We start from the raw sequence: 19,775 nt of genomic DNA, 5'->3' as shown, positions 1-19,775 counted from the left end.
TTTGAATAGGCCAAGATGCATGCAAGATATTAAAGCTGTTTTATAAAGCCTGGATTTTAAAGGCAGTTCAGAGGAAAAATACTTAGGCCTGTGTGATTAATATGAACACAGAAGATCCTGCCATGGTAACTAAGTAATCTAGTACAAATTAAGAACTGAAATAATTAGCTAGAGGAGTAGCAACATAGCAGACAAGACGACAAAAGAGGAAAACAGAATTTGCCTATGTGGGAACATCTGAATTGTACTCATAAGATTTTTACTGATGTAACTGAGTGACAACACGGAGAGGCCAACGCCACTGAAAGAACAATTACTTACTTCCCAAGAGAAGGAGACATATAGGAAAGCACTAGGTTTGGTCAGGAGGCAGAGGGAACTGGGGAAAATTAGGACCCAGAGCCTTTATTGTGTTTTCCATGGGAAAGGCAAGGCAGAGGAAACAAGATGGCTAGTTTGAATAATGTCAGTGGACTTTGGATTGTAGGGGTGGTCTATAGTTGTTTCGTACCTGACCCTGGGTGATCATGGCAGAATATTGGCTTGGTGTTTAAGAGTTAGATAAGGGAGGTAGTTAAGTGCATAGACTCAGGATTAGATGTTTTGTATATGAAAGGCAGGCTCACTGATCAGCTGTTTACAATCTCTAGGAATAAGCTAGCCCTAGGAAGAAGGGCAGTCCCTCCTCAGCCAGTAAGGCTCCCAAAGATGTCAAAACATCATATATGATTATTTTTAAAAGATTAATATGGGGGGGAAAAGGAGCTGAGCTAAAAAGCTACAAAAAAGTTTAAGCCAACCACATAATTCTATACTTAAGAGCTGCATTTATTCACATCAAACATATAGCCACATTTAGGGCCAGGCATGGTGGCTCACGCCTGTAATCCCAGCACTTTGGGAGGCCAAGGCAGGTAGATTACCTGAGGTCAGGAATTCAAGACCAGCCAGGCTAACATGGCGAAACCCTGTCTCTACTAAAAGTACATAATTAGCCAGGTGTGGTGGTGTGCACCTGTAATCCCAGCTACTCAGGAGGCTGACGTGGGACAATCACTTGAACCCAGGAGGTGGAGGTTGCAGTGGGCCAAGATTGTGCCACAACTCCAGGGCAAAAAGAGTGAAACTCCATCTCAAAAAAAAAAAAAAAAAAGCCACATTTAGAGAAAAGATTTTACCTGTCCAAATATCTAATATTTTTAAAAACTAAAGTATGGGAGGCAAGGAGCAATCAATAAAAAAAGAAAATACCAACAGTGAATATTTGATGGTTTTACTATATGCTAGGTATCATTTGTTCTGCAGAAAACACTTCAGCTCTGCAGGTAAACCTAGGTTCAAGTTCTTCATCTATCACCTACTAGGTGTAACCATGAACAAGTTACTTAATTTGTCCCAGCATCTTGCAGTGTATTTGAAATAAAGTGAGAAAATTCATGTAACGTGCCGACCCAGCAAGCATATAGCACACACAAATGAAACAACTGTCTCCTTACTAAGTATATATGCTCAATGTTAAGATTCATTAAAACTCAAAGAGTATAGTCCGGGTGCAGTGGCTCACACCTGTAATCCCAGCACTTTGGGAGGCCGAGGCAGGCAGAGCATCTGAGGTCAGGAGTTCGAGACCAGTCTGGCCAACATGGCAAAACCCCCACCTCTACTAAAAAACACAAAAATTAGCCAGGCGTGGATCCCACCACTACACTCCAGCATGAATGATAGTGCAAGACTCTGTCTCAAAAACAAAACCAAAAACAAAAAACTGCAGAGTATAGTCTTATTACCATACTGTTAGTAAACATTAGCAGTTTACCAATACATACTTTACCTCCTTTAATTATAATACAAAATAATTCCCATTTTCTAATGAGGTTCAGACAAGAAATACATTTGCTCAAGAGAGACACAGGTAAAAAATGTGGGTGTTAAGCTGAGAACACAGGTTCTCTAACTCTGAAAATCGTTCTCTCATTGTACCATCTTCCTTTTTTTTTTTTTTTTTTTTTTTCCCTGAGACGAAGTCTTGCTCTGTTGCCCAGGCTGGAGTGCAGTGGCGTGATGTTGGCTCACTGAGACCTCTGCCGCCCAGGTACAAGTAATTCTCTTGCTTCAGCCTCCTGAGTAGCTGGGATTACAGGCATCCACCACCACGGTGGCTAACTTTTTGTATTTTTAGCAGAGATGGGGTTTCACCATGTTGGCCAGGCTGGTCTCGAACTCCTGACCTCAAGTGATCCACCTGTCCCCCGCCTCCCAAAGTGCTGGGATTACAGGCATGAGCTACCACACTCAGCCCCATCTTTCTTTAATCACAAATTTTAAAATGCTGGGCTGGGTGTGATGGCTCACACTGTAATCCCAGCACTTTGGGAGGAAGTGGCAGGAGGACTGTTTGAACCCAGGAGTTCAAGACCAGCCTGGACAACATAGTGAAACCCTGTCTCTACAAAAAAATTGAAAATTAGCTGGGTATGGTGGCACAGACCTGTAGTCCCAGTTATTCAGGAAGCTGAGGAGGCAGGATCGCTTAAGCCCAGAAGGTTGGGGCTGCAGTAAGCTATGATCATGCCACTGCACTCCAGTCGAGTGACAGAATGAGATCGTCTCAAAAAAAAAAAAAAAAAAAAAAAAAGCAAAAGCAATATGGTTCTATTTACATTAAGTTCAGAAACCAGAAAATGAGGGATTAGGGTTGCATAAATAAGTTAAAGATTATTAACATGCTGTTAAAGGTTAATATTAATAAGAAAGTTAGTAAAGAACAAAGAAATGATTACCATAGAAGTCTGGGTAGCAGTTACAACTAGGGAAGAGGGAGTTATAATCAGGAGGAGGCACCTGGTAAGTTCCTGGGAGTATTGTTATTCTATTTCATAACTTGGGTGGTGTTTATAGACACTGATCATACTCTTTATATTGTCTAATACATTTCATAATCAAAAAGGTTAAACATCAAAAACTGTACTACGGACAAAAGAAATAATATACTAAGATATCAATGATAATTCTCCTCTTTCCAGTACTTTCTATTATACAATAAGCATAAGAAAACATGTAAGAAGTTTAACAGTGCCACATGTTCAGCTAAACTGTAAAGGCTTACCATCATCATTCTAAACCGTCATCATTTAGGCCAGGATGACAGCCATTTGAAAAGTACGATGTTTCTGGTATCATAAAAAGCTTCCATATACAAAAACCAAAATTAAAACCAACTTAGGTTCGAACGTCCATCTTATTGCAGAAAATTAGTTCCCAATCTAGACCCGGTGTGATTCAATTTATGTTAAATGCACACACAATGTGAATGGATGGACCCAGCCTCTGTACAATCTTTCATAGGCTCTCCATATGTGGTAGTGGTATCTAGTTTCTTGCAATAACTATGAAAATATCTGAAACTGGTTAAATATTGCTTAGTTATCAAACAGAGCAAAATAATGATACTGGGTAATAAATAACTTCAGATTAAAATTTCTCTTTTTTTTGAGACGGGGTCTTGCTCTGTCAGCCAGGTAGGAGTGCAGTGGCACGGTCTAAGCTCACTGAAACCTCCACCTCCTGGGTTCAAATGATTCTTCCATCTCAGACTCCCAAGTAGCTGGAATTACCACGCCCAGCTAATTTTTGTACTTTTAGTAGAGACGGAGTTTCGCCATGTTGGCCAGGATGGTTGCAAACTCCTGACCTCAGGTGATATGCCTGCCTCAACCTCCCAAAGTGCTGGGATTACAGGCGTGAGCCACTGTGCCTGGCCTAAAATTTCATCTTAACATATAGTTTAAATGTTTACCTATGCCAGTTCTGAATAAAGTTAATTTGAAAATTCATCTTTTGTACCCGCTTATCATAACATTCAAAGAATATTTCAGTCAGAAGGAAAAGTCCAAAAACGTTTGCTCATCCATAAAGCAATTTCAACTACAGAAAGCTCTACATCTATTAAAAAAAAAAAAAAAAAAAAAAAAAATTCCCAAGTGGCATAACCAAGAATTCAAGACAAAAGCAATAAAACACCCAATTTTTACGTGACTTATAATCAACTTAAAGTTTTTATATATTAACTACTCAGACTTGCACTATGGGAAGTACAAAAAACCCAATGCAAATTTAAAACAAACCAATTTAGACCAGGCACAGTGGCTCATGCCTGTAATCCCAGCACTTTGGGAGGCCGAGGCAGGTCATCACCTGAAGTCAGGAGTTCAAGACCAGCCTAGCCAACATGGTGAAATCTTGTCTCTACTATAAGTACAAAAATTAGCCAGGCATGGTAGCGGGTGCCTATAATCTCAGCTACTCAAGAGGCTGAAGCAGGAGAACTGTTTGAACCCAGGAGGCAGAGGTAGCAGTGAGCTGAGATGGCTCACTGCACTCCAGCCTGGGCGACAGTAAGATTCCATCTCAAAAATAAAATTAAAAAAAATAGAGCAAATCATTTCAAAAGCAGCAGCTTCTAAATGGTTTTCAGTTTAGTCAACAAGTCAGTATGTGATAAAAATTCTGTGAAGGCAGAATACCGATTACAAACATATGCTAGATATCCAACTATTTATGGAATGAACTATCCAGAAATATATACTTCTATTTGGAAAAAAAAAAAAAGGCATCAGTCAAAATTTCAAATACCTATGACAATTACTAAGGTTCACCCCTCCAAAAGTAAATAAATCTACAGTAGCTTCAACTAAGACTAAACACAGCTCTAAATTTATTACTGTATGAACAGCAGCCTTCTGAGAATTACTAGATTCCAATGGGCTCCTAAACGGACAAAGGGAGCCTTAATGTAAAATTTACTTCCCAATTTGTGTAACCAAGCAGCAGCTGAACTGAAATTTGAAACCAGGTCTCATGGCAAAGCTCAAGTCTTTAACATCTATACTACACAATAATAGGAAATAGAAGAGATGTCAAATAGAGTTTAAATTCTGTAGTTCACAGCCAAAGCACTAACACCGAAAATAAAATGCAAAGACCTGCTGAGAGAAGTAATTTCTCATGATGCTCTTCTGAATTAGACTGGGGAGGGAAGAGGAAGGAATAGTGGGGTACTGAGAAGTTTGCTAAACAGAAATTTAAGTTGACCTGAACTGCTGAACCTTGATTAATCTCAGATGTGCAGATACATAAACTGGCCCTCCTTTGAAAGCAAATTCATCCTGTCACTGTCAAAACAATCAATTCAAAAGCAGCCGATTCTAAACTCTGGTCAAAGATGAAAAGTAATATTGTAAGCTTAATATACAGACGATTGCGTAAATATTCATAGATGTACATACACATAGGTTAGTACAAATATGTATTATTTACCTGCTGTCTGCTGAAGGCTTTAAAAGCAATGACACACCAATAGTAAGAAGCATACCTAGAGCCAAGATCTTCGTTTTATTTTTTTAAATTTATTTACTTTGAGACAAAGTCTCAGTCACCCAGGCTGGAGTGCAGTGGCGCGATCTCGGCTCATTGTAACCTCTGCTTCCTGGGTTCAAGAGATTCTTCTGCCTCAGCCTCCCGATAGCTGGGATTACAGGCATGTGCCACAACGCCCGGCTAATTTTTTTTTTTTTTTTGTATTTTTAGTAGAGATGGGGTTTCACCGTGTTCGTCAGGCTGATCTCAAACTCCTGACCTGAAGTGATCCACCCTCCTTGGTCTCCCAAAGTGCTGGGATTACAGGCGTGAGCCACCGTGCCCGACCCCTATCATTTGACAATTAAAGGAACCTTGGAGAAATGGTTGATTCTAGGACTGAAGCAGGAAATACACAAGATGTACCTGAAGCATGCTGTAGTGCCAGAAAGTAAGATAATGCTTAAGAAAAACAAAACACCCACAATAATGGGGGATATAGGGGTATGTCAAAGGGACACAGTCATCAAATAAATGAGTTTCTAACGGCCAAAAGTGGAACAATTTGAGCATGAGTTCATACTGATGTAAATGTCTGAATAAATACACCTCCCATGTTGAATAATTTTAAATAATTTTTGTAGAGGGCGTACATTAACTTCCCACTCCTTAAGTGTGGACTGTACAGTAACTTTCTCTTAAACAGTACAGTATGGAAAGACAGGAAGGGGGTGTGGAGTGAGTTTAATAGAGGAGAAACTTGACCAACACTACCCCAGCAGATGATTAAGGTTCACATCAGTATTAACGTTATTACTGATATAAAACCTAAGTTATACTTAGCAAATAGAATATTGATAGTATGTGCTCTTTATACGTGATGAAAACACCTCTGTGGTCTTCCTCCCCAAAGCAAACGCAGACAAATAAGGAAAACAAATGAATCTTAATGGGGGAGATTTTACAAAATACCTGACCAGAACTCCTCAAAATGGTCACATAATCAGGAAAAAAAAAAAAAACAAAACAACAACAACAACAAAAAACAACCCAAGAAATTGTCACAGTCAATGTCAAAGGAGATTTTAAAACTATATACAGTATAGTATCCGAGTGGGATTCTGGAACAGAAAGAGGACATGAGGTAAAAGCTAAGAAAATAAGAGTCATTAATTTCAACAAATATACCATACTAACTTAAGATGTTAACAGGGAAAACTAGGTGTGCGATATACGGAAACTCTCTCTACTATCTTCAATTTTGCTGTAAATCCAAACTGTTCTAAAATAAGTTTATTTTAAAAGTAATGACAGAGGTGGTAACACAAATAAAAAAGTAATAATGTAAAAAATGCAGAAAGTACTGGTATTTAAAAGGTGGATGAAATCAGAAACCCAACCCAAGCCTGGTACTTTCTTTGGAAATATGAAACATTTTATAATAATGAACTGTCCCCACATCCTGACAAACCATATGTGCTTTAAGTAATATATTTTTAATAAGCAGCCATAATTTTTTAAAATATAGCAAAAAAATGGCAAGCTGGCTTTCAGTGCTAAAAATTCTGTCTTGTGACCACTACATAGCACTGTTTTAATTTACATAAGTCTTAACTGATTCCCAGATTTTACCTCTTGTTATTGCAATTTTTTTCCTGTTCTAATTGACGTAGTAATTCCTTGAGCTATCAGTAGCTCAATGTTAACTTTGAAGATAGCCACTTTAGTGATTGCTCATAACTTTCTAAAACATTTTCTCAGCTTTCCCAGGTATCCAAAGGCTATAATTTTGCCTTCTCTAATATTTACACTTTATTTTGTTCTCCTGCTTAATTGCATTATCTAGTACTTCCAAAAAGATGTCAAATAAGGAAGCATTAATTGGCTTCCTCATCTGGCTTGTCTTTAAAGGGAATATTGGTATAGAATGTAGTTTAAGATATTAACCTATGCTGTCTATTCCTTTTATCAAGAGTTTTTTTTTTTTTTTTTTTTTTTTTTGAGACAGAGTCTCACTCTGTCACCCAGGCTGGAGTGCAGTGGCACAATTTCGCAACCTCCACCCTCCAAGTTCAAGCAATTCTCTTGCCTCAGCCTCCCGAGTAGCCGGGATTACAAGCACCAGTCACCGCGTCCAGCTTATTTTTTGTATTTTTAGTAGAGATGGGGTTTCATCATCTTGGCCAGGCTGGTCTTGAACTCCTGACCTCATGATCCACCCGCCTCGGCCTCCCAAAGTGCTGGCATTACAGGCGTGAGCCACCACGTCCAGCCAAGAGTTTTTTTTTTTTTTCTTAATCACAAATGACTCAAACTTGTATTTAAATGCAGAAAACATTTTAAATTAATTTGTTTTCTTTGGTTTATTAGGACAATGAATTATACTGAAACATTCTATAATAATGAACTGTCCCCACATCCTGACAAACCATATGTGCTTTAAGTAATATATTTTTAATAAGCAGCCATAATTTTTTAAAAGCAAGTTTAATCAGTGAATACAGCCATAATTCTATTTGCTGACTAGAACTTAGGTTTTATATCAATGTTAGTGATGCTGATGTGCTTTTTGTCATGTTTTAGTATCAGTATTAAACTCAACTTATAAAGCAATAGGAAGCTTTCCTTCTTCATGTTGTAGGTAAATTTAGGTAACATTATAATGATCTACTCCTCATAGGTTTAAAACAGTTCAGCAACCCAAGCCTGGTACTTTCTTTGGAAACATAGTTCTATCTCTTCTTAATCTTTCCATATACATATTTATATCTGTTGGCATTTTTCCATATATCCAAAATTATCTCCATTTGAATAATTTTGAATAATTCACTTCATCTACCGATTTTCAATTTTTGGTCTTAAATGCTTTGAAAAACAGTATAGGTGCCCATTTATCCCAACTGATAAGAATTAAGAAGTTACAAAGATAGGAAAGGTTGCTGGTTACAAAAGTCAAATAAATCAATTTCATTTCTATATATCAGCAAAAAGATTACTATTTTAGAAGATAACTATATATAATAATTGCATCAAAAACAAAGCTACCAGAAATAAAGCAAAATATTAAATATGTAAAGAGAGAACTAATTAAGATGTCAAAGATCCAAGTTAGCTGGGCACGGTGGCTCACACCTGTAATCCTAGTACTTTGGGAGGCCAAGCAGGAAGATCACTTGACCTCAGCAGGTCGAGGCTACAGTGAGCCGTGTTCACGTCACTGCAGTACAGCCTGGATGACAGAGCAAGATCCCGTCTCAAATAAATAAATAAATAAATAAATAAATAAATAAATAAATAAATAAATACAAGAAGGAAAGAAAAGATCTAAGTTAATGGAGAAGTCTATTCATGAATTAAAAGACTCGACATTGTAAAGATGTCGATTCTCCAAGCTCATCTATAGATGCAATCCCCATAGAATCCCATCAGATTATTGTAGAGCTTTACATGCTATTTCTACAGTTTTTGTATCCAAATACTAAAAGCCAAGAAAACCAAGAGACCCTGAAAGAAACTGGGGAGATAGGAGAAAGGGAGATCAAAACAGTCCATAAGGCCACAGTACTCAGAACAGTACAGGAACAGAGATAGACAAATAGACCAATGGAACCAAGTATAGTAGTTTGGCAGCACCCTGTCGGTGAACAACTAGCACTTCTAATCCTAGGTAGAAATTCTTGAACATATGCACCAGGATAACAGAAGGTTCAAAACAGCACTGTTTAAAACAGTTGAAACTGGAAACAGGCCAGGTATCTATGCATTAGATTAAATATACTGTGGTATGTTAATAAAATGGAACGACATAATAGTGAAAAGCAATAAAACACAGCTATATGCAGAGAATCTTTCAATGCTGAGAAAAAGTAGAATTCCATCATATAAAATTCAAATATAGACAAAACATACTGCCTAGAGAAATATACATAAGTAACAAAACTAAAGAAAAAAAAAATGAGCATAAAAGTCAGAATAAGCAGTTTACCTCTTAGGGAGACAGAGGGAGAAGTGTTCTGATAGGGACACATATGAGGCTTTAAAAAGGTATTTAAGGCTGGGCAAGGTGGCTCACCCCCAAAATCCCAGCACTTTGGGAGGCCAAGGTGGGCGGATCACCTGAGGTCAGGAGTTCGAGACCAGCCTGGCCTACATGGTGAAACCCTGTCTCTACTAAAAATACAAAAATTATCTGGGTGTGGTGGTGCACGCCTGTAATCCCAGCTACACAGGAGGCAGAGACAGGAGAATTGCTTGAACCTGGGAGGCAGAGGTTACAATTAACCAAGATTGTGCCATTGCACTCCAGCCTGGGTGACAGAGCAAGCCTCTATATCCAAAAAAAAAAAAAAAAAAAAAAAAGTATTTCAAATCAATCTACTTCTTAACCTTGGTGCAATTACACAATTATTTCCTTTACTGCTCTTTAAACTGTACATATACATCTTGTACATTTGTCTACGTATTTCATATCAATTTTTAAAAGACTACTTTTAAAAGTTAATATAGTAACATCCCAATCTTTATTTTCAAATGGCAATCACTGTTTACTTATTCAAAACATCCTGAACACAAAAGAAATTTATTTGTATTCTCGCAACAGTAAGTCTGAAGAAAACAACATACCTTATATATTCCAAAGCCAGGATCAATAAGACGGGCACGAGCTGATGTAGATGGCTGACTGGAAGGTCCTACCCTCGGAGCTTTCTTTACTTTAGGTGGACTATTAGAACAGGGTTTAGCCTCAATCTGTGTAGATGTGCCAGGAAGATGATCAGGGTCTGGGCGAACTAGCAGCTGAATTATATCATTCAGTCCAACATCATAGTCAAATAAGGTATATCCATTTTCCAACTAGAAAATAAAGAAAGAATACTGAAATGCTTCTCTAAAATGTATCTTTCTACATTTTCAGTTGTTCAAATGTCCTAGCGAAACTTAAAATCCATAGCACTACAATTTAGAAATTTTTAAACCATTCTTATTACTTAATGGCCTCTGATGTCAGTGTCTTCTCTGGACCCCAATAAATTCTTAATAGTTACTCCATATTCACTACAGAGAACACTGCTAGCCATTAAAACAAAAAAATGGGCCAGGCACAGTGGCTCACGCCTATAATCCCAGCACTTTGGGAGGCCAAGGAGGGCAGATGATGAGGTCAGCAGTTCGAGACCAGCCTGTCCAACATGGTGAAACCACGTCTCCACTAGAAATACAAAAATTAGCCAGGCGTGGTGGTGTGTCTGTAATCCCACTACTCAGGAGACGGAGGAAAGAGAATCTCTTGAACTCCAGAGGTGGAGGTTGCAGTAAGCCGAGATCGTGCCACTGCACTCCAGCCTGGGCAACAGAGAGAGACTCTGTCTCAAAAAAAAAAAAAAAAAAAAAAAAAAGGCTGGGTTCCATGCCTCACATCTGTAATCCCAACATTTTGGGAAGTCAAGGTGGGAGAATCTCTTGAGCCCAGGAGCTCCAGACCAGTCTGGGTAACCCCATCTCTACAAAAAATAAAAATAAATAAAATAAATAAAAAAACTTAGGTGGGTGTGGCTGCACATGCCTGTGGTCCCAACTACTCAGGAGACTGAGGCGGGAGATCACTTTAGCACAGGAGGTCGTGGCTACAGTGAGCCATGATCGTGCTACTGCACTCAAGTCTGGGCAACAGAGTGAGACCCTGTTTCTAAATCAATCAATCAATCAAACCCAAAATGTTTCATGGTTGCTGTGACCTTATGACCTACATAGAAAAACTCTAAACTAGATTTAATTTCTCATCAAGTTTTATTTTTAATCAGTGCTTGAATCAACTTCAAGAAATGTGAATTTTCAAAGTTGTTTTATGATCTCATTTTTCATAAAGACATTAAGTCATCAGCTCAGTGTTTCACTTTTTAAAAAAAAGACATTAAGTTAAATATTTTATCTTTCTAAAGCACTATCAGGGGCTGGGCGCGGTGGCTGAAGCCTGTAATCCCAGCAACTTTGGGAGGCCAAGACGGGAGGATCATGAGGTCAGGAGATTGAGGCCATCCTGGCTAACACGATCAAACTCCGTCTCTACTAAAAAAATACAAAAAAACTAGCTGGGTGAGGTGGTGGGCACCTGTAGTCCCAGCTCCTCGGGAGGCTGAGGCAGGAGAATGGCGTGAACCCAGGAGGCGGAGCTTGCAGTGAGCTGAGATCCGGCCACTGCACTCCAGCCTGGGCGACAGAGCAAAATAAAGCATTATCAGTAGGTTTTTATTTTTTAAGTCAAGCAGAAAAAAAACCAAGAAGGAATAATTCTAATTCTTGCTCATGCTACTCCAACTTGCCTGAAGTTCTCTAATTCTATCCATCTGCAAGAATTATAACGTTTTATCAAGAAGTCTTCCAGGATGAATAGTGAATAAATTATCTTGCAACCCACCCATATTTTGGCAAGGGTTATGGGTTGAAATCCTAATCCATGGTACTTGAGAATATGACCTTATTTGGAAACAGAGTCCTTTAAAGAGATAATCAGGAAATAAATTTAACAAAAGAAATGCGAAATCTACTGTTATGGGCTAAGGAAGTTATGTCCCTGCCAAAATTTTTTGTTTAAGTCCTAACCACCAGTACCTCAGAATGTGACTTCACTTTGAGATAGGGTCTTCAGAGAGGTAATTAAGTTAAAACAAAGTCACTAGGGCCCTAATCCAACATGGTTAGTGTCCTCATAATAAGGGGACATTTGGAAAGATGCAGCAGGAAGACAATGTGAAGACACAGGAAAAAGGCAGCCCTGTGACTGGAGTAATGTACTTAATACAAGCCAAGAAAGAAAATGTCCAGCAAAGTGTAAAGGGTTCTCCCCGCTACAGCTATCAGAGGATGGCCCTGCTGACAACTTGGTAGACCTCTAGAACTGTGAGAGGGTAAATTTCTATTGTTTTAAGCCACCCAGGTTTTGCTACATTAATACAACAGCCCTAGGAAATTAAGTCTCCATTTTGTTTCTTTATAACGTTCAGTTGGCAATTTCACTATGATACAATGAAACAAGAAAACTAAACTCCTTTCAGGCCAGAACTATCGCTTTCCCAGAAACATAGCGTATTTTTAAATTGCTCATTTTCTACTCTTCATATGTATTACTTTTCAACATTCACAACTCTAACAAAGTAACACCATATTTGAGAACTCAACCAAAAGGAAATAAAAGTAAGTCCGGAATTTAAAACTTTTAACCTACTAGATCAGTAATTTGAAATCTGGTGGTCCAAGAACCCAACAAGCACAATCTCAAACACTATAGGTATTCGTATTTGTCAAACAGAACAAGGGATCAAGAATTTCACAAGTTTCCCAGTCAGGGAATTAAATTATGTACTACCTCACAAGTTAGCATGCTCACTCTAAACAAGCCTAAGCAGTATCCCAAGTCAGTAAGCAAATAAGCCTTAATAAGGATAGGGATGTGAATATTGCTTCCTTGGTTAAAAACAAAACTAAACAAAACAAAAAGAACACCCTCTAAACAACAACAACAACAACAAAACAAAAAAAAGGAATACCCTCTAGTCTTGAACTCCCACAGACGAGAAAAAAAAACCCAAAAAACTCAAGGAGCAAACACTGCATTCATACCATCATTTTGACACTCTCCAACAGCCCCCACAAAAAAACTCAAACAAAATACCTAATTCTGAAGGAGCTGAAAAAGCATAACATAGAACTGATAAACATTATGACTATTTTCAAATGGAAGTGTTTAAAGATAATAAAAACTCTAACAGTATAAAACATGCAAATTAACTAGCAGGATATTTCCAAAAATGAAGACAGTAGTTAAAGTGATAAAACTGCTGGAAACTGAAAGAACATTTTTCCACTTAGGTTTGGGGAACCAGAGTCAGAGGGACGTTGAGGGTATTTCTACATTCAACTCCTGGTTAGTTTCTACTCAATGACTGTCATGAGTAATACAAGCTGTTTCAAGTGGTACTTTTAAAAATTTGATTTGACAGGAAAAAATGTCATAAGAACATATGTCTCTAAGCAAATGTCTAAGCACATCAAGGCATGAGGCCCTATAGTAAGTTATATCCACAGTAACATATAACCACCTTTCCTCATGCTTGCTATGACAGGCTTTTTAAACCCAGATTATCGACTCCTTCCCTAATTCATAGGTACTCCTTCAGTCTTCCTACAATAGTGACCATTTATCTACTGCAATAACAAGTTTCACACAACTTTATTCCACAAAGCTTCACATACTATGAAGAGCTGTGAAGTGTTGAGATGATTTACTTGAAAAGTACTGAAGTTCTTCCATATTTAATGAAAGAAGACTGAAAGTTATCTCTGACACTCAAATTATGCTCTAAGTAGGGAAAAAAGGAAGCAGTCATTTAGAAATTACAAACATCTATGAGTCAGAAGCATGTAACTTAGGTCCACCAATGTCTTAAAAGTAAATGTTTGAGAACTGCCATACTTGAAGATGGGGATGCAGGATTTTCAATACTTAAGAAGTAAAAATTATTAGGATTTTTTGTCAGACCACTCTCTAAATTTTACTGAGTTGAAAGAAGAAATTCCAGGTAACAAGAGGAACTACAACAATAATGCAAGGGAATACTAGAAAGCAAATGCCAAGTGGAAGTGGCTGAGAGGGCAGTGGGAAGTCATTCCCAAGCAACTACTGACCAGCGCTGCCAGTGAAGGGCATAAGTTAATAACTTTCATGTATCCATCACATATTATATATATTATATACATCATATATAATATATACATCGATACTCCTTTAAACAAGCAAGTACTTTTATATTCTGTGTGAAAGCCAAGGGGGATGGGCAACTTTTTTCTTCAACTATGGTTCATGCCCCACATTATTATCTATTTTAAGGCCATCTCTAAAGTGGTAAGGAGTGAAAGAATGACAGGAGAGGGAATCCTTTAAAATAGGAAAAGCTCTGGATTCTCAAAAGATTTAGAGATCCACCAACATAACTCTTCCTTAAAAAGACCCAATCCCCGCGTTCCTCAAACTCAACTTCCCAGGTAAGAATGTTCACAGCATGTTATCCCACTCTAACCAGAACTTACAGCTTTGTATTGCAGGTTTCCACTTTGACACTCAAAAGTGGAGTCAAGGCCGGGCACGGTAGCTCACGCCTGTAATCCCAGCACTTTGGGAAGCCGAGGTGGGCAGATCACCTGAGGTCCCAGATAGAGATCATCCTGTCCAAAATGGTGAAACCCCGTCTCTACTAAAATAAATACAAAAAATTAGCCGGGAGTGGTGGAGCGCCTGTAGTCCCAGCTACTTGGGAGGCTGCGGCACAGGAATCGCTTGAACCCGGGAGGCGGAGGTTGCAGTGAGCCGAGATCGTGCCGCCACTGCACTCCAGGCTGGCGACAGGGCAAGACTCCGGCTCAAAAAAAAAAAAAAAAAAAAAAAGTGGAGTCAATTAACACTGCTTCTCCAACTTCATTTACATACAGATCACCTGGAGATCTTGTTAAAATACAGATTCTGCTTCAGTAGGTCTGGCGTGAGGTTTCCAGGCAAAGCCAATGCTGCTGGTCCTGAGAATCCAGGGACCATACTTTGCATCGTAAGAGACTAGTAGGAGACTATCTCTCAACATTCATTTTCTAAACTCTGGTGTTATCAGAATCTCCCGTGGGGTCTTGTTAAATTCAAATACTTGCAGTTCTGGGGTGAGCTGAACATCTATAATAAATATCCACAAGCGATTCTGATACATATCAAAGATTAAAAGCTGCAACCTAACACAGGAATGGAGTATGGGGGGCGGGTCCACTTAAACAAAAATAAATGTACTGTCTGCCATTTATGACATTTTTCACTACGTGGCAGTAAAGCATTCTGAAGAATGGGTATATTTTCCCAAAGAGGACATGGTATTTTACAGGATGGGGACTTTCTGTTATGCCAACCCAGTAGCTACCTGCTACAGGTAGGCTAACTCATCTGTGGAGCTCCAAAGACCAAGATAAGATAACACTCTTGCCATAGCTACCTGTCAGCTCATAAGGAAGCGAACACACAGCTGGTACGAATGACCTTCCTTTTCTGTCTCCAAGTTAATGGCTGGCACCAAAGGTCTATTCCTCTTCCCTACTGGTTTATCACTGGGCTGAAGAAACCAGAGTACTGAATTACCCACTAGGATCCTGGAAGAGAAGTTCAACGGTTATCTTCAGTTTTCCCTGGAATCTGGAATGAGCTTCCAGGTTTACTGAAAGTCTACTTTGTTGCCTTGAATTTAACCCAATCCCATATGTGATAATTATTTTAGCATACTTAATAATAAAGATTTTAGGGGTGTCGCCCAGGAACATCCTTCATTTCTATTTCTGGTGCTGAAATCACCAGTGTCCTAGGAATTCATGTACTATTTGTCCCTAGCTGGAAAATAAAATGCATCAGACGATTACATGCTTTTTCACTTATGATCAAAAGGAAACAATATCAGCCACCTCAGGCACAGCAAAACAAATCTAGGTAGTATTTAACAAGTGTACAATTATTTCAAAAGCAAAGCTTACAACTAAAGACCTGTTTTTACAAGTCAAACACTAAGGAGTCAGTACAAAACTGGCTGCAAACACAAATCAAAGGTGCTATAACATTATTTTAAAGAGAGAAAGAAACGGGGGAAAAAAAGCAGCTCTCTCTTTCCCAAAGTGTAATTTCTTACTATGAAATTTCTGGACAGTCTTCGAAGACTAAGCCTGTGAAGCGGAGGAAAACATTCCTTTTAAGTAGTTTGCGACTGTAGGCTACTTCTACCGAATCAAAGCGCTACACTTATTTCAAACCACAGGATTGGAGCCAAACTGTGGTCTATCAATTCAAGATGCCAACTTTTTAGTGTATTAACAACAACATGAAGACAAAGAAAAATATGATGGGTCTGAGTGGCTAGGGGTATAGACTGTAAGAGACTTACGGAATAGGAAAAAAAAAAATCTTAGACTGGCCAGACCATAAAAATACCAGAGGTGCCCACAGACAGCCTTCAAGTATGCACCGCTGGCTATGCTGCAGTGCCGTGCTAAAAGCGTGAACGAGATGAGTATTAGAAGGCGAGAAGAAGAGCAGAAGAGTCTTACACTCCTTTTCACTCTGGCCTATATTGGGCAGTCGTAAACTCGGCACCCGGTTAAACCGACAGCTGCTTCATGCCCAGGTCTCTAACCTCCCTCGAGACATTCCAAACCTAGGAGAGGCGGCGAGGAAGAGGGACCAGAAGTTCTGGAAACCCTTCGAATCTTCAGTTTGCGCGAATCCTACCACAGTCAGGAAGCAGAGGTATGGTTCTTGAAAGCTCAATGCCTGACTTTTCCCCCTTTTAGGAGCCGAAGACGCGGAAAAGCCACGGAAGCGAGGCGAACGCTCAGCCGGGTCAGCCAGCTCTCCGGGTCTCCCGCGCGGAGGCATGGCCGCCAGAGCCCTCTGCCCGCCCCGCCGAGCGCGGGAAGCGAGGGACCTGGGCGTCCAGTGCCTACGGCCGCTGTCCTACCAAAAACAAACGGCGAGGTATTTGCGCCCGGGACACGCTCACCTCTGACCCCGCTCGGCGCACCTCCAGTTCGGGCTGGCAGGGACCCACTCCCTCCCATCCGGCGGGACGGGGCCCCGCACGCTGCGCCTCGCGGGGGCTGCCCATCCGCAGCGGAGCCAGGCGACAACAGAGCGCGGCGCACCGAGCCCTGGGACCTGTGCGTCCAGAGAAGCCCAGCTGTTCCGGCCCCCGGCTTCGCGAGGGGCGCGGCGGGCGCGCCTCACCTGTTTGCCCCGGTAAAAGAGGCGCTGGCATTCTGGCCGCACGTCGAACAGCGCCCACACCCGCTCGCGCAGCTCCTCAATCGTGGCTTTGCGAGACACGTCCTCAATGGTGCACGTCTTGGAGCCATCAATGGTGCGAACCTGGATCCACATCTTGGCGCCTAGAGAGGAGCCGGTCCCCTTTGTCTCCCCCTGCGCTCGGGGCGCCGCGCCCGCCCGGCCCGCGCCGCTTCCCCTGCGGCTCGGGCCCTCCGCGGCAGGCGGGCGAGCGCGCGCACTGGACCTACCGGACGCCGGGCCCGACAGGCGGCGGCGACTCTCAGCCCGCGCGACCGACCAGCCGACTTGAGAAGAGACGACCGGAACCACTCCGAGGCGCTGCCGCAGACACCGCCTCAAAAAGAGGAAGAGGCCATGTCTGCGCCGCGCAGAGTGTTTACTTATAGAGCTGGAGCTCCCACATGGAGGTCACGGCGCCAAGCCGGATCTCGCGATATCCACGCCGGGCTCCGCCTTAAAGAGGAAGCGGCCCGAGAGACGGTTACAGACCCGAGGGAACGAAAATGGGCAGGCGCGGAGAGGGCGGGACGGAGGGGCGGGGCTACCAAAAGCCGTTACTTTCCCCACCGCTTGCACCTGGCCCCTGGGCACGCCCTCTGGCCTTTGGGTTTCGGGCGGTTGCGCGGCTACCCACATCGGTTGCCGTTTTGAGGCCTGGTTTCAGGGCTGAGGGGACGGGCGCCTCCTCAGGCTTAGCGAATAGGGGTCTTTGGTCTCAAAACACACCAAATATAAGAAACCCTGGCGTGCTCTTGTATAATCGTGGAAAGGGGGCGCGGGCGGGTGCGGCCTAAACTTCTGAGAAAGAACTGAAGGAAACGTGCGCGCTCCACCGCGCTCAACAGGAAAGCTACCGCCACGCGGCCATGCAGGTCGGGTCGCCCGGGAAAGGCCCCAGGGCCCTCCTGCTTCGCGAACACGTTTCCTGCTTGGCCGCAATGCTGCTTTCGCGCGGAAACCCACGTCCGAGGGTTTCCCGTCGCCTGGCGGAGGCGGCAGCCCCAGTCCCATCCTCAGGCCGCGGGTCCCGCTTGGATCGCCCTCTCTGACCTGCAGCGCTCCCAGCCGACCCTCCGGCCTTGGAGGAGCCGGGGCTGCTGCCGGAAAGGCCGCTCTCTAGCTCGGGATATTTCCGTTCGTAGACCTTCCGCGTTAGGGGTGCCTTTGGCCTAAGGGATTGCGGGTTTGCGGAAAACAGTTTTAAATAATGCAGAGCTACGCGCCTCCGAAGAAAGAACTCCGAAGACCCTACTAGGATTGAACTCTCAGAAGTAGGCCCAACGCCGCGCTACCTAACAGAGCTTTCCCCCGCCCCCTTCTTAATCCTTCCCTGCTACAGCTGGGGAGTTGGGGTAGGGGTGAGTGGGTTTATTTTAAATGAAAATATGTCTTCGCAAGAAGGGAGATAGGGTATAAAAGAAAACAAAACAAGACAACTTGGACTTCATATTTGCCAAAATTGGTAACTTGAATATTCCGATCGGTGCTAATTATTCCCGTAAAGATAAGAGTATCATTTTTTGGGGGTAATAAACTAATAAACAGCTAAAATAATTACAAGCACAGACAAGACCAGTAGTATATCATGAAAAAGAAGAGAAAGGCCGGGCGCAGTGACTCAGGCCTGTAATCTCAGCATTTTGGGAGGCCGAGGTGGGCGGATCACTTGAGGTCAGGAGTTCCAGACCAGCCTGGCCAACATGGGAAAATCCCATCTCTACTAAAAAAAATTTGAAAACTAGCTGGGCATGGTGGCAGGTGCCTGTAGTCTCAGCTACTCGTGAGTTCCAAATGGGCTGTGTTGCATTTGAAATGCATCCGAAATATAGCATCTGTCTAGCTGGAGATGTCTAACTGACCACTGGAAACAAAAGTGAGGCAGGAGAATTGCTTGAACCTGGGAGGCGGAGGCTGCAGTGAGCCAAGATCACGCCACTGCACTCCAGCCTGGGCGATAGAGTGAGCCTCCATCTCAAGGAGAGAGAGAGAGAAAAAAAAAAAAAAAAAAAGATGGCCCAACACAGGAGAGACAGAAAAATTAACTGTACATACATATTTTGGGTTTCTGCCCCTGTGAAAATTTCAGTTACTAGAACTTCTAAATATAATTCACATGTCTGGCCCTATTTTAATTAAAACAGATATCGAGTATTTATTACATATGTAAATGAGAGATTTAGGTTGGTGCAAAAGTAATTGCGGTTTTGCCATTACTTTCGATGGCAAAAACCGCAATTATATTTCCACAAACCAAATCTACCTAAAGCACACTTACTACCTATCCCAGTAAGGCAAAACCATTTACTATTAATGGTTTTGCCCACTAAGGCAAAACTATTTACTATTATAAGGTTATTCTGTGGCCTTGTGGAGTAACGTTGTTTTTTTGTTGTTGTTGTTACCTCTCACAAAACAAATTACAATCTAGTTGAGATAAGATTTAACAAAAATAAAATATTAAAGAATAGTTTAGTACCAAATTTTGCACTGATGTGGGCACAAACTATGAGAGATGAGAGAAGGGGAACTAGAATGATTAAGAAAAGGGGAAGTAGAATGATCT

The 19,775-nt window shown here is 41.4% G+C and overlaps 1 protein-coding gene and 1 long non-coding RNA gene across 4 annotated transcripts in view; one reads left to right on the top strand and one right to left on the bottom strand.

Annotated features, from left to right (window-relative positions):
* Positions 1-17,633, bottom strand: part of UHRF2 (ubiquitin like with PHD and ring finger domains 2) — a 98,267-nt gene extending 80,634 nt beyond the window's left edge. For 2 of the 3 annotated variants that reach the window (XM_007969305.3, XM_007969306.3), the window contains exons 1-2: positions 17,153-17,633; positions 9,979-10,209 (exon numbers count right to left, since the gene is read on the bottom strand). In XM_007969305.3, the coding sequence (XP_007967496.1) occupies positions 9,979-10,209; positions 17,153-17,305 (384 nt within the window). In that variant the 5' untranslated portion in view covers positions 17,306-17,633. The remainder of the gene's footprint in view (positions 1-9,978; positions 10,210-17,152) is intronic. The other variant, XM_007969307.3, reaches the window with a different exon arrangement.
* The window catches only part of LOC140712930 (uncharacterized), a 194,889-nt gene continuing 191,487 nt past the window's right edge, over positions 16,374-19,775 (top strand). Inside the window, exon 1 of the long non-coding RNA XR_012094778.1 lies at positions 16,374-16,675. This is a non-coding gene — a long non-coding RNA (uncharacterized lncRNA). The remainder of the gene's footprint in view (positions 16,676-19,775) is intronic.

This window comes from Chlorocebus sabaeus, chromosome 12, assembly GCF_047675955.1.
Source record: "Chlorocebus sabaeus isolate Y175 chromosome 12, mChlSab1.0.hap1, whole genome shotgun sequence".
NCBI classification, from domain to species: domain Eukaryota; kingdom Metazoa; phylum Chordata; class Mammalia; order Primates; family Cercopithecidae; genus Chlorocebus; species Chlorocebus sabaeus.
Note: the sequence above shows the minus strand (reverse complement) of the source record. Positions and strands in the feature narration are given on the sequence as shown.